Source organism: Oncorhynchus nerka, linkage group LG27 (genome assembly GCF_034236695.1).
Source record: "Oncorhynchus nerka isolate Pitt River linkage group LG27, Oner_Uvic_2.0, whole genome shotgun sequence".
NCBI classification, from domain to species: Eukaryota; Metazoa; Chordata; class Actinopteri; order Salmoniformes; family Salmonidae; genus Oncorhynchus; species Oncorhynchus nerka.
Genome location: NC_088422.1, coordinates 79,912,713 through 79,927,291, shown reverse-complemented (window position 1 = coordinate 79,927,291; position 14,579 = coordinate 79,912,713). Strand labels below are relative to the sequence as shown.

The following is a 14,579-nucleotide window of genomic DNA, read 5'->3' as shown; positions in this document are numbered from 1 at the left end:
GTCATGCCTTTATAACCAATTTAGTCTAATATTTCTTATTTTATTTTACATATGAGGAGTTATTATGACAAATTTGAATATGAAATGTTGTCCATGTGGAACCGGCTCCAAATGTAATCTGAGATGATAAAAATTGAACGAGTCCTCAACTGTCCAATCAGAGAGCAAGTAACTGATATGCAAATTATGTCATCATCGATTCGTCACGCCAGCAGCAGTAGACCCGCTGTGGTCAACTAGTTAACTTCGCTCTTATAATTTTCAGTCAACGGATTTTGCTTCACTTCGGTAAGTAATAAAATAATTTTCTCGTCATAAATAGAAAGTATTGGCTCCACACAGAGCTTTTAACTCTGAGAGCAAACTGTAATTCTAATGACTGAGAGACAGTGACGCTCAGCTGTGGTCACTAACGTTACCTTAGCAGTGGGAATCCCGGTCTGAAAAGCGCCCAACTAGCTACAATATCAATAAAATGGCTCGCGGAACGTTGTAAATTATACCATTTCCATAGTGGTTTCTCAGAGTTCTAAATATTGCGCTCGTGTTACTAAAGTTATTGACGGCGCTTCGTTATGGTGGTCCTGAACTGACAGCGACCCGGTGTGAGGGTACGAGCCTCGAGCCAGCTCAGCATCGTTGCAATGAATGTGCATGCAGAGGGTAAAGTGATATAAGTCGGGAGTCTCAACGAAACTCGATCGGGTCCATGAACAGCTGGTTTGATTGTCTGTGGTCAATCTATTGTATTGTTCCTAATGAATGACTGTCGACCCCCATCCAGCTCTTCCCTCCTCTCCTACTCAGCAGAGGCGTCACGACACCACTGAAGTCGAGAGGAGAGGGGCTTGGATGAAAGACAAGTGGATGAAAGACACGTGTACGATTCGAGTCTCGAGAAGAACAGATGGTGGGAAAAATCCCTAAGGCTTGCCACCTGTCTTTCAGATTCAGAAAGTTAAGATTCAGCTAATTTCTCTAACTAGGTAGCTAGCTACCTGTTGTGACAGGGAAACACATCGAGTGCCAAACAGCCTTTTACTAGGAGGTGCAGCAAGGCTATTGTGAAGATTCGATGCTCAGATAGCCACGAGCCATAATAGCTGCACTCAGAGGATGCTGAGGTTAGTGGCCATTACAGACTGGCTTATTCTATCATGGGTTCATTGTTACAGATTCTCGCTGTGCCACATAAACCAGGTGTGGTTAATTGAGGGATTCTAGAACCTATTCTAAAGTAAAATTCAACAATGCAATACGATACTTATTAACCTTTCTTACTTCGTAATAATACCGAAATTCTTGGGATTATTCCTATTTCGCGTCATTACAAACTAGTGTAATCAGCAGACAGTTGATTAAAGCCGATTGATGATCATCATGGATGTCCGTTGCACGTAGATGTAGTGTTGTGCAAATAATATTTTGATTCCTGAATCCATGGAGTTGGATCGTCGACAGACGACGGGTTTGTGAGTTTGGACAGTTTGATGCTACATCGTTTCTGTCTCTATTTCGTTGTTGTCGCTGCACTTGTTATCTGTATTTTTTTGTTTAGGGTGCTTAGATAAGTCACCAGGACTCTGAAATTGACAACGCCTATTTGTTTGTTGTGTATAGTGGGTTGGCGATATCATGCTACTTGAGGCAAAGAGGCATAGACTCATGGTAAACAAACAAAGAAGCAAGCAGCTTGCAGAGGTAGCTAGCCCACTGGGCACAGACTTCAATTCAACGTCTATTCCACGTTGGTTCAATGTAATTTAATTGAAATGACGTGTAAACAACGTTGATTCAACCAATGTGTGACCAGTTGGAGACTAAATGTAAGCAGGAAGCGCAGCACAAACACGAATGCATTTATATTGCACAGACTATGATGGGACCTGTTGAATGTGCTCTGGAATCAAATCGAATTTATTTATATAGCCCTTCTTACATCAGCTGATATCTCAAAGTGCTGTACAGAAACCCAGCCTAAAACCCCAAACGGCAAGCAATGCAGGTGTAGAAGCACGGTGGCTAGGAAAAACTCCATAGAAAGGCCAAAACCTAGGAAGAAACTTAGAGGAATGGCCTTGATCCGTTTTCTTGGAGAGTTAAATTAATCTCCATTGTCCAATTATGCTTTTTTAACAAAAGAAAAGTTGATTCAGGTGGGGGTTTTGTTATTGGTGAACCGGTTATTACCCAATACTTTGAGGGTAGAGCCTACAGATAAACCAGCCAAAAAATAGTCGACATTCGATTTGGCTATGAATTATGTTTTACATTTTAAAGTGGGTTTCACTGTAGCTAAATCTTAACTCCAGAGATTAACTAGAGCTAGTTTCACTGCAGATCTGGGTTCAACGTCAATTTATAAAGACTTTCTAGACTGCATAAAGTCTTCATAAGAACTACATAGATGCTTCACAAACCCAGCATTTATAAGCAAAGTCATAGCCTACCTACTACATGCAATTTAAAAAAACAATGTCTGAAACTAGATCCTGAAGATTCTGGTCTTGATGAGAATAAAAATAAAATAAATGTCTCGATGTTCCCTTCTGCACTGTTCAATCAATCTAGTAAATGTGAAGGAAGAGTTAAGATGGATTGTCTCCTTGTTAATTGAAGGGAAGTCGTGTCACAGACGCACGCTCTCTTCCATTTCCCCTGAAAACCGGAATTTACGGTTCTTGGCATCTCTGCTAAAGCTACACCTAATGGTAGTGCTGAGCGATTAAGCAAAATAACTGATTGACAGACGTTGGTTCATTGCATTTCTAATTTTTTTCTTCTTCGGTGAGCTTAATGCGCACATTGCACAGTTTCTCTAGAGATACATCAGATCTAGCCTGAACTGTTCAATGTAGTAGGGAGTTGTTGTTTCCAACAGGCCAATATTCTACATAGTTTAGTGCATAAAATGTGGTAATTAACTACAGTGACCATAATCCATTGCGCATCTACTAGTCCGGTCTGTGTTTCTTTCACGCCAGCTACTGTAGAGACAGAAGAATGCACAATCGTGAGGTGATATAGAGAGCAGCTGTTGCTTTGTGCAGTATCTCTACCTGAAAATACATGATCAAAGTGATTGATAGTTGGTGTTCAGCAGTCATAAAGTATGTCTTATTTACTTTGAAGAACTACAAAATAGTGATTTTGTCAGACAGCATAGGTTGCAGCTCTATAGAGATGAGATGATGACTTTGAGTAAAATAAAAAAGTCATCAAATAAAACAAATGTAATATACACAATAAGCAAAACAATTTTGTAAAGCAATGTGAATAAATTATGGATCGCCGTTTGGGTTTTTGCGTCACAAGATTTTAATTTGACACGTCAAATAAAACAATTCTATGTGTGCTGAATTTGCACGTGCAAGCCAACCGCCACCATTACTGTCAAAGCTGTACAATACTGCATTGGTAATAAGGCATTATTTGTTTGACCGAATGAGAAAATATCTGTGTGAACATTTGAAATTAGATCAGAATCAAATGAGCAGGATCAAAAATGTTTGCAAATACAGTGGAAGTCGGAAGTTTACATACACTTCGTTTGGAGTCATTAAAACTAGTTTTTCAACCACTCCACAAATTTCTTGTTAACAAACAATAGTTTTGGCAAGTCGGTGAGGACATCTGCTTTGTGAATGACACAAGTAATTTTCCCAGCAATTGTTTACAGACAGATTATTTCACTTATAATTCACAGTATCACAGTTCCAGTGGGTCAGAAGTTTACTTACACTAAGTTGACTGTGCCTTTAAACAGCTTGGAAAATTCCAGAAAATTATGTCATGGCTTTAGAAGCTTCTGATAGGCTAATTGACAATTTGAGTCAATTGGAGGTGTACATGTGGATGTATTTCAAGGCCTACCTTCAAACTCAGTGCCTCTTTGCTTGACATCATGGGAAAATCAAAAGAAATCAGCCAAGACCTCAGAAGAAAAATTGTAGACCTCCACAAGTCTGGTTCATCCTTGGGAGCAATTTCCAAACGCCTGAAGGTACCACGTTTATCTGTACAAACAACAGTACGCAAGTATAAACACCATGGGACCATGCAGCCGTCATATCGCTCAGGAAGGAGACTCGTTCTGTCTCCTAGAGATGAACATACTTTGGTGCGAAAAGTGCAAATCAATCCCGGAACAACAGCAAAGGACCTTGTGAAGATGCTGGAGGAAACGGGTACAAAAGTATCTATATCAACAGTAAAACGAGTCCTATATAGACATAACCTGAGAGGCCACTCAGCAAGGAAGAAGCCACTGCTCCAAAACCGCCATAAACAAGCCAGACTACGGTTTGCAAGTGCACATGGGGACAAAGATCATACTTTTTGGAGAAATGTCCTCTGGGATCTGATGAAAAACAATATAGAACTGTTTGGCCATAATGACCATCGTTATGTATGGAGGAAAAATGGGGATGCTTGCAAGGCGAAGAACACCATCCCAACCGTGAAGCACGAGGGTGGCAGCGTCTTGTTGTGGGGATGCTTTGCTGCAGGAGGGACTGGTGCACTTCACAAAATAGATGGCATCACGAGGTAGGGAAATTGTGGATATATTGAAGTCAGTTACACCAGCTCTGTCAGGAGGAATGGACCAAAATTCACCCAACTTATTGTGGGAAGTTTGTGGAAGGCTACCCAAAACGTTTGACCCAAGTTAAACATTTTAAAGGCAATGCTGCTACCAAATACTAATTGAGTGTATGTAAACTTCTGACCCACTGGGAATGTGATGAAAGAAATCAAAGCTGAAATAAATATTTCTCTACTATTATTCTGACATTTCAAATTCTTAAAATAAAGTGGTGATCCTAACTGACCTTAGACAGGTAATTTGTACTTGGATTAAATGGCAGGAATTGTGAAAAACTGAGTTTAAATGTATTTGGCTAAGGCGTTTGTAAACTTCAGACTTCAACTGTTTCTTAGATACAGACGTTATTAGCAACTTCTGGGTTAGCTAGCTAGCTTTAGCTTGGTACCTAGCTAGCACCAATCTAACCAGCCTGAAAAGAATGACCAGTATAAACTGCAGTCATTTTCAATATTCTTAACAATGATTAAGGAATCCTTGTTGTTCTCCTATTGAAAAAACTAGCTGGCCAGCTACCGAACCCTGTTGCCCAAAATTAAAGTTATAAGCAGCCTGCTTGCTTCATCTGTTAACGTTGTACATTGTCACAAGTGATCTCATTCGCTTGAGCTGGCAGACAGGTCTGACTGACAGCTACATTTGTTCTCTAACCTGTTGTCTCTCTTTATGCCTAAAGCATTTAGCCTACAGGTTCCAACCATGCCTTCACCTCCATTGTTACTTGTATTTGTTCAAATCAAAGTTTATTTGTCACGTGCGCTGAATACAACTTTACAGTGCCATTTTTATTTTTTATTTTTTTATTTCACCTTTTTTTAACCAGGTAGGCTAGTTGAGAACAAGTTCTCATTTACAACTGACCTGGCCAAGATAAAGCATAGCAGTGTGAACAGAGGACAACACAGAGTTACACATGGAGTAAACAATAAACAAGTCAATAACACAGTAGAAAAAGAAAAAAAAAGAGTCTATATACATTGTGTGCAAAAGGCATGAGGAGGTAGGCGAATAATTACAATTTAGCAGATTAATACTGGAGTGATACATGATCAGATGGTCATGTGCAGGTAGAGATACTGGTGTGCAAAAGAGCAGAAAAGTACATAAATAAAAACAGTATGGGGATGAGGTAGGTAAATTGGGTGGGCTATTTACGATGGACTATGTACAGCTGCAGCGATCGGTTAGCTGCTCAGATAGCAGATGTTTAAAGTTGGTGAGGGAGATAAAAGTCTCCAACTTTCCTGTAGTTTAGCATCTGCTTCATCTGACCGTTTTTTTATAGACAGAGTCACTGGTGCTTCCTGCTTTAATATTTGCTTGTAAGCAGGAATCAGGAGGATAGAGTGGAGGGCGAGGGAGAGCTTTGTTCGCGTCTCTGTGTGTGGAGTACGGGTGATCTAGAATTTTTTTCCCTCTGATTGCACATTTAACATGTTGATAGAGATTTGGTAGAATTGATTTAAGTTTCCCTACATCAACTTCTTGATGCACCCATCCCGTTAGCGGGATCATTTCATCAACACCCGCTGAATTGCAGCGCACCAAATTCAAATTAAAAATATTTAATTTTCATGAGTGCAATATAGCAAAACAAAGCTTAGCTTGTTGTTAATCCACCTGGCGTGTCAGATTTCAATACAGCTTTTCAGCGAAAGCATAACAAGCGTTTATGTAAGAACATCTCTCTCAGTAGACAAAATATTACAAACAGCTAGCAGCCAAGTAGATTGGTCAGAAAAGCATTAAATTAAATTGCTTACCTTTGACGATCTTCGGATGTTTACACTCACGAGACTCCCAGTTACACAATATGTGTTCCTTTTGTTCCAAAAATATTATTTTTATATCCAAAATACCTCCATTTGTTTGGCGCGTTATATTCAGAAATCCACAGGCTCGAGCAGTCACTACATCGCAGACGAAAATTCCAAATAGTATCCGTAATGTCCACAGAAACATGTCAAACGTTTTTTTATAATCAACCCTCAGGTTGTTTTTAAAATATATAATCAATAATATATCAACTGGGACTGTAGCTTTTCAATAGGAGAGATAGAGACAATGGCTGCCCCACTTTGTTGCGCAAGCAAAACTCTGCGAACACCCAGCTATCCACTGATGGTGATCTTTCTCGCTCATTTTTCAAAATAAAAGCCTGAAACTATGTCTAAAGACTGTTGACACCTTGAGGAAAACATAGGAAAATGAATCTGGTTGATATCCCTTTAAATGGAGGCAAGGCATTCAATGGAACAGAGAGCTTTCAGGAAAAACAGCACTTTCTTGTTGGATTTTCCTCAGGTTTTTGCCTGCAATATCAGTTCTGTTATACTCACAGACAATATTTTGACAGTTTTGGAAACTTTAGAGTGTTTTCTATCCTACTCTGACTGAGTATATGCATATTCTAGTTTCTGGGCCTGAGAAATAGGCAGTTTCAAATGGGTACGTTTTTTTTGCCAAAAACAAAAATCCTGCCACCTGCACTCAAGAAGTTAAAGTCTCCGGCCACTAGGAGCGCCGCCTCTGGGTGAGTGGTTTCCTGTTTGCTTATTTCCTTATACAGCTGACTGAGTGCGGTCTTAGTGCCATCATCTGTTTGTGGTGGTAAATAAACAGCCACGAAAAGTTTAGCTGAGAACTCTCTAGGTAAGTAGTGTGGCCTGCAATTTATCACAATATACTATCTTCAGGTGAGCAAAATCTAGAGACTTCCTTAGATTTCGTGCACCAGCTCTTGTTTACAAACATGCACAGACCGCCCCCCCCTCGTCTTACCGGAGTATGCTGTTCTATCCTGCCGGTGCAGCGTGTATCCCGCTAGCTGAATATCCATGTCTTCATTCAGCCACGATTTTGTGAAACATAGGATATTGCAGTTTTTGATGTCCCGTTGGTAGGATATTCGTGATAGTACCTCATCTAGTTTATTGTCCAATGATTGCTCGTTGGCGAGTAATATTGACGGTAATGGCAGCTTTCCTAGTTGTCTTCTGCGGGTCCGGGCGAGGCATCCGGCTCTTCGTCCTCTGCGTCGCTTCCTTTTGAGAATAATTGGGATGTCTGCCCTGTGTGGTGTTTGGAGAATATCGTGTGAGTCCTGCTTGTTGTTGTTGTTGGTGTTGAATAAATCTAATCTAATCCGAGGTGAGTGATCGCTGTCCTGATATCCAGAAGCTCTTTTCTGTTGTAAGATACGGTTGCAGAAACAATATGTACAAAATAATTTACAAATATCATGAAAACCCCCCACATAATAGCACAATTTGTTAGGAGACCGTAAAACGGCGGCCATCTCCTCTGGCGCCATCAATAAACCATAACTGGCATGCAGGTCAGTAGAAATTGTAAGATAAAATAACATTTCACTTCAGAAAGGTTACCGACTCGTGTAACCTATTACCGGCAACTTCAGGAGAGTAGCTGCAGAATCTGCAAAAGCCAGTAGGAGCGGGAGGAGGATGGTCAGGTTAAGTTTTTCTTCTTCTGATTATCTTCATCTCTGGCTCCCTCTTGGGTCATTTGTGTCTTATTTAATCAAAAACTACTCTTAAAGCATCATACAAGCTCAATGCATATATAGTTGATTGTATTAAAATACATTGGGTGTGTCTATATATGGAAGAATACACATTTAAAAATGACGACTTTCGGTCTACCAAGCTATTATTTAGTGTGGGACAGCCCTAGTCTCAACCATAGACAGCCTATAACTGGTTGTATTGTACATCATATAGCTTAGGTTCTACAGTTCATCATTGGTCCCAACTAATACAAGACGAAGAATCAGCAGCAGGAAAAACTCTATGCGGCTCAGATAAGCTACTTAACCTACCCCTGATTACTCATTCAGTTTGTTGAGCGGCCCAGGTAGGATTCTGGTCTGATGTTACCTCTAATTGAGTGATCAGATTTTCCTGTCTGTTTGGGAGAATTAGGCCTGGCCATTCTGCTCATTGTCAGTTACAATGGAGCCCTGCTAAGTGACTGAGAGCGATGGGAGTTCTCTTTTCATGCCTAGCCTGCCCTCAGCTGTAGGTCTGTGTTGCAAGAGAAAATAATACTCTCCTACTCCTGGGCTGGCTGCTAGTCACATGAGAACAGAGCTCTAGTATAGCCAAGAGCTGGGCATGGGATATGATCTGGCCCCTGCTATCTGGTGCTCCTGTTAAACACAGTTCTAACTGCTATAGCTGTCCATGTTGTGCTGAACCTCCATTCCATAACATCTGTCATTTATGAAGATGAGTAAGGCTACATTAATGATTCACAGTAACCATGTTAGGGTTAAGTCTTGATGCTTCCTGTATGAATCGTGTGTATTGTCTTGGTTGTGTGCTTGTGTCATATGGCATACTTGGCCTTTGTAACAATGAGTAAAAAGTAAGGTTTCATCATAGCCAAGGACAGCCCCACTACTAGGGCTGGGCAGTATGCAGATTTTCATATCTTCATATCATCCTTCTCTCATCCCGAGATGTACGGTTTTACCATGGAGGCTGCTAGCTAAATATGCTAACAAGCGCAAATGGAAAAAAATAATATTGCAAAGACAGGCAGCCCAGCTATAAAGTTATACATCTATATGTAAGAGCTACTGAATGTAATTTTTTGTGAGTTTGGACATTTACAAACGAATGTGAACGAGAGACATTGTGCAATAAACAGTACTGGCTCTGGAGCAGCATGTGTACGTGCTGTATCTGTCTGGAGTCTGGAGTCTCTAGGGCAACAGGCCTGCTTGCTCTGCTTAGAGGAAGAAGACAGGCTGAGAACTGAGAGGAGAAAAAAACACAAGGAAATCAAAAGACAGCAGTGGCAGCTGTACAGATAACTCATCCAAAGGGCTTTGACTTTTCAAACACGGCAGAAAGCCGTGATGGATGCCATGTCACCTTATTCATTTTGCCACTTACTTAGATAACCATCAAGTTAAACGTAGGGGTCACATTAATGCAGAATTCTTCACTTTTCCATGCAGGAAGAAAAGATAAAACGCATAAGAAATATATTGCTGCATTTTGTAAACGCAAATTTAAAATGCTCCATAATTTCTACATGGCATCAGACTCATTTTGTGCTTCAGTTGCACTTGGAAGAGAATTCGCTAAGAGCGTTCAATCAGCAGACAGCGTTCTGATGTAGCTACTTTTCTGTGGTGCTTTTCTCAGTGTAGCCAGCCTACTTTTCTCCAGATTAACTTGAAGAAAAACATTAGGAAATGTAGCTAGCCACATTCTTTCTATAATAAACAGAAATATGATGGCCATGCATTGTTTTTGCAAAAAAATACCTTGCATGTTCATTGTAAGCTCATTTAGCCTACTTGTGTGACTGCCAGCCTAATAGCGTTGCGCTTCTGTTGTCATCTGATGAAAATGAAGCTATATTCTGCCGAATGTGTTGCACTAATGTATTTTCTGTGAAGGAAAACTATAGTTGCACATCCCTGATCACTCTATTGAAGCAACAAAACACTTGCCTTTCAATATAAAACTCAACCCCTGTCAATACACAGCTGGACTCACCTGCTCCCGCTTTGTGCCATTTACAAACAAACACGTGAAATTTGAAACAAATAGTTAATAGTATTGAAAACCCATCACGTGGCTATTTCCAAATACCCCGGTATACGGTATATACGGTATACTGCCCAAGCCTACCCACTACCCCACTTAACCTTAGCAGAGGTTGACGAGTTGTGGTTGAAGCATTGGATCTCAGTTGTATGCCCCCCCCCTCTGTATCAGAAGACTTGTGAGAGCCATGACTGTACATTCAGGAAGGCATGTCAAAGTGTTTGTAGTGAGGTGAGTGTGTGTGGTGAGTATGAGTCAGCAGGTCTTGACTAACACAAGTGTTCCTTCATCTTCTATTGGTCATTGGTCTGTGGTTAGATGCATCCTGAGCCAACCTCCTTGGCTGTTGACACAAACAGCATCAGCTGTCTATCTGTCTGTCTGCACCTTCCTCCCACACATTCAGTAGCTACTAGCAGACAGACGGCTCGGTAGATAGCAGCCACAGCACAGTCACTGGGCTGAGGCTGATCGCATCAGGGGGCTTTGAACCGAGGAAGACTAGAGGCACCTGGCTGTTGGTCTGTCTGGCAGTTGATTCAGTTTAGATCAGATCAGATGCGTTACCACACAACTACCTGCTGCCAACCAGAGATAATTGACAGTGCCAAATTTATCCCAGGCCTGTCTGACCTAGCCATTACTTGGCTTTTTGGCAGCCGCTGTTTTCACTGATGACGTTTATGTGGCTGAGAGCGTCTGTTATGGTAATAAATTGCTTATTGTAGTGTATATGAGGTAGAGGTGTATGGAGATATTGAAAACAACTAGAAGTTTATTGATTTGAAAAACAGGATGAACATCAAAAAGAGACAGGCTAAATAAAATCTATTTGACAACTGAAAATCTCTTTATTGTGCAGCCCACACACAGCTCAGTATGAACGAGACATGTTTAAAGATGCATGTTTTTCTTCTCTCTGTTAAATCTGACTTGAGGTTTTGTCTTAGTTTTTCTCTCCAGAGCCAGTCTGTGATGGACATACTGTAGCTCAGTAACACGTGGCGCTCCTCAGCACCAGCTAGAAACCAGCAGAGGTCCAACGTGAGGGACTGGTCTCCGGAAGACTGACCCTGGTCCGTGGGCCATGACAGATCCCATCATGGACTTCTTTGACGACCCCAACCTGTTTGTGGGAGGGCTGGACGGGTTGGCTGAGGAGGGCTTCTCCCCTGGACCCTCGCTGGTGGATGAGCTCAACCTCAGCGCAGGCTTTGAGCCCCTACAGGTGGAGCCGATAGGGGCAGGGAAACACCCCGGGATGATACCCACCTCCATGCCCTCCTCCACCCAACAGAGCATGGCTTATGGGCAGCAGATGGGGCATTTTCCGGGCATGAAGGCCCAGAACTCCATGGGACAGCCCTTCGCTGGCTCTGAGGGTGTGGGTGGTGGAGGGATGATAGCAGCACAGCATACCCAGTTCCATGGACGCTCAATTGGTCAGGCACCCCAATCCAACGCGTTGTTTTCCAACAGCAGCCCCATGTGGGGCAACCAGGACCAGAACGGGAACCTCTACCACTCAGTGCCCCAGCAACAGCAACAACTACATCAACAACAGCAGCAGCAACTCCACAACCAACAGCATCACCTCCGACAGCAACAGCCACAGCAGCAGCATCACCCTTGTCAACAACAACTTCAGCAACAACAAGTGCAGCAGTTACAGCAGCAACACCAGCTTCTGAACCAGCGGCAGCAGCAGCACCTTCGTCAACAGGTAGTGAACCCTCAGTCTCTGCCCCAGCAGCACCACAGCTTCCCCTTCCACCAGGCCAACCAACAGCCAGCATCACACAACCAGCAGCGTACCACCGGGGGGACCCAGTTCCACTCCAGGGCTGTGCCTAACTCAGGGGCTCTGGCCACAGCTAATGTGGAAACCCCCAATGCCTCGCTGGCTGGAAATTCACCACAGCAGGGTGGCTACCAGCTGGTGCAGGGGGCCTTTCCTGGGGTAGGGCCAGAGGACTCTAGCATGTCCTTCTCCATGCAGACCTGCTCCCCCATGGCTCACACCCTGTCCTCCTGCTCAGTGAGCTCCACCACCACCTACCCTCCCTCCCAGTACTCCTTCCCTGGCCAGGGACAGCCTGGCATCTCCAGCCTGAGCCAGCCTCTCTCTTTAGCCCCAGTGTCCATGATCCCCACCACCACTCCCCTGCCCTCCTCAGTGCCTGAACTCTCTCTCGTGGGAGCTGGATGTGCGTTTTCGTCTGCTCCAGGGATGACTCAGCATCATCAGCCCAAACAGGTCCCAGTCAGCCAGGCTGAGGACGAATGTCCCTTCCGGGCTCTGCGCTGCTCCAGGCAGACCTTAGGGAACTACGACTCATCTGAGATGTTTGGCCAGGCCATGAGCTGCTACCCCAGTGCAGTCAGCCAGCTCGTTCCAGACCAGCACCAGCCCCAGAACTGTGGATCTAACTTGGAAGTTACCAGACCTCCGGCCAGCACCACTACCACTAACGGCTACGTGTCTCTAGAGGTTAGCCTGGCAGGGCTGCAAGGGGAGGTGGAGGCCCAAGGAGGGGGCTTTGAAGGCTTGGAGGCTCCGGACCTGCTGGCTGATGAGCTGCTGCCTCAGCTGGAGGCTGCCCTTAGTCAGCACGACCACCACGACTCCAACTGTTCGTGGACCAATGGTGAGGATGGAGAAAGGAATGGAAAGGGAGAGGAAGAAGAAGAGATGAAGGAGGAAGAAAGGATCTCCATATCCATGGACTACAAGATACAGGTAAACCCATTGGGCCATTAACACTTGCTTTCAGTCTGAGGCTGGCTAGGCTGACATATGCTGACAGACTCAGAAAGGATGATATGGATGAAGTACCTAGTTATCCAGATTCTGCAGAGTTCTCCTTCATTCATCTATTTAAAGATGCACTATGCATAAATCGCTCCGCCATTTCCTGGATGCTACAATTCTAATTTCAGTTTATGTGACAAAACAAGCAAGTATAGTCACTGTACCATCTAAACCACTGTGAAATATATTTCCCATAACCTAAAATATTGTATTTTCAGCTGTTTGAAGCTGGTGTACAAAAACGTAAGTAAAAGACGCAAAATGAAACTTAGAAATAGCCCACATAGAACAGATCTACGACTTCTTGCTTTCATTGAGAATGACAGATCTATGTCACATTTCTATGTGAATTTGGTCAGGTCATTCAAAAAGTTACATTTTGCAGCTTTAATGTATTACTACAGGGGAAGAAATACACATTGCAGATGTATAGAATAGTTGTGGTTGTTGGTGCTAATAGTTGTCCTTCCCCTTGACCACATGGGCAGGAGGGGATTGATGAAGCGAATTGTCAAATGTCAAATGATTTCTCAGTTCATTCCCATTTAAATCTAGATCTGGTTATCCAGGATGTTTTATCTATTCAGTTCCAACTATGTTGGAAATTAATGGTAAGAATTGACAGTGAGACATGTATTTGTGACAGCTACGTTAATGGATACATCTCTTGCACTGACAGAGAGACTAGAGAGAGCCTTGCCATGCTTTCACTCCTCTCAGCAGCCAGACACCAGCCAGCCACCCACCCATGTAATGTTTAACTAGCCCTGGAAGAGCATGAGCATATTTGGTGCACCTGCAATCAGGGGGAGGTGGAGGGAGGGAGTGAGGGAGGGAGGGGAAGGAGGCTCAGCCCTCCTTTAAATTATAATAATACAGCCTATTCTAGCTATCCTTCCAGTATTGTGTCCCAAATGACACGCTTTTCCCTATATTTGACCAAAGCCCTGGTCAAAAGTAGTGCACTAAATAGAGAATAGGGTGCCATTTTGGGACATAGACAGACAACAGGTAATTACCGTAGCCTAGCTGTGTCCCAGGGCCTGATTAATAGTGGCAGCTGTGTCTCCAGGACTTACAGTAACTAAGCGTACTCAAGGCTATAGATGTGGGTCAGGGCAGGCTAGAGGCTAGAGACACTGCCTGACTGTCTGTCTGTCTTGCTGCTGCGCACTGCACTCACTACATGGCTAGATAGAGTGTGGGGGTGGTTGCTGTTGTGGTTTTCTGTGTGTGTGTGTCTTTGAGTGAGAGAGAGGGAGAGGAGGGGGGAGAGAGGATAGAGATGGACAGAGGGAGTATGTGAGAGAGGGGGAGGGAGAGCGGATAGAGATGGATGGAGTGAGTGAGTGAGTGAGTGAGAGAGAGAGGAGGGGGAGGGAGGGAGAGGGGATAGAGATGGACAGAGGGAGAGGAGGGGGAGGGAGAGGGGATAGAGATGGACAGAGAGAGAGGAGGGGGAGGGAGGGAGAGGGGATAGAGATGGACAGAGAGAGTGAGTGAGGGACAGCTTGGGAAGGAGAGAGCGAGAGAGAAGGAGGGAGGCTAATGACAGACACAGAGAGAGGTAGAGAGTGCA

At 43.5% G+C, this 14,579-nt stretch overlaps 1 protein-coding gene across 4 annotated transcripts in view; it reads left to right on the top strand.

The window, feature by feature from the left end:
* Positions 1-202: 202 nt before the first annotated feature.
* chd9 (chromodomain helicase DNA binding protein 9) overlaps positions 203-14,579 on the top strand; it is a 161,420-nt gene continuing 147,043 nt past the window's right edge. For all 4 annotated transcript variants that reach the window (XM_065012043.1, XM_065012045.1, XM_065012044.1 and 1 more), the window contains exons 1-2: positions 203-288; positions 11,139-12,928. In XM_065012043.1, coding sequence (XP_064868115.1) covers positions 11,276-12,928 — 1,653 coding nt within the window. In that variant the 5' untranslated portion in view covers positions 203-288; positions 11,139-11,275. The remainder of the gene's footprint in view (positions 289-11,138; positions 12,929-14,579) is intronic.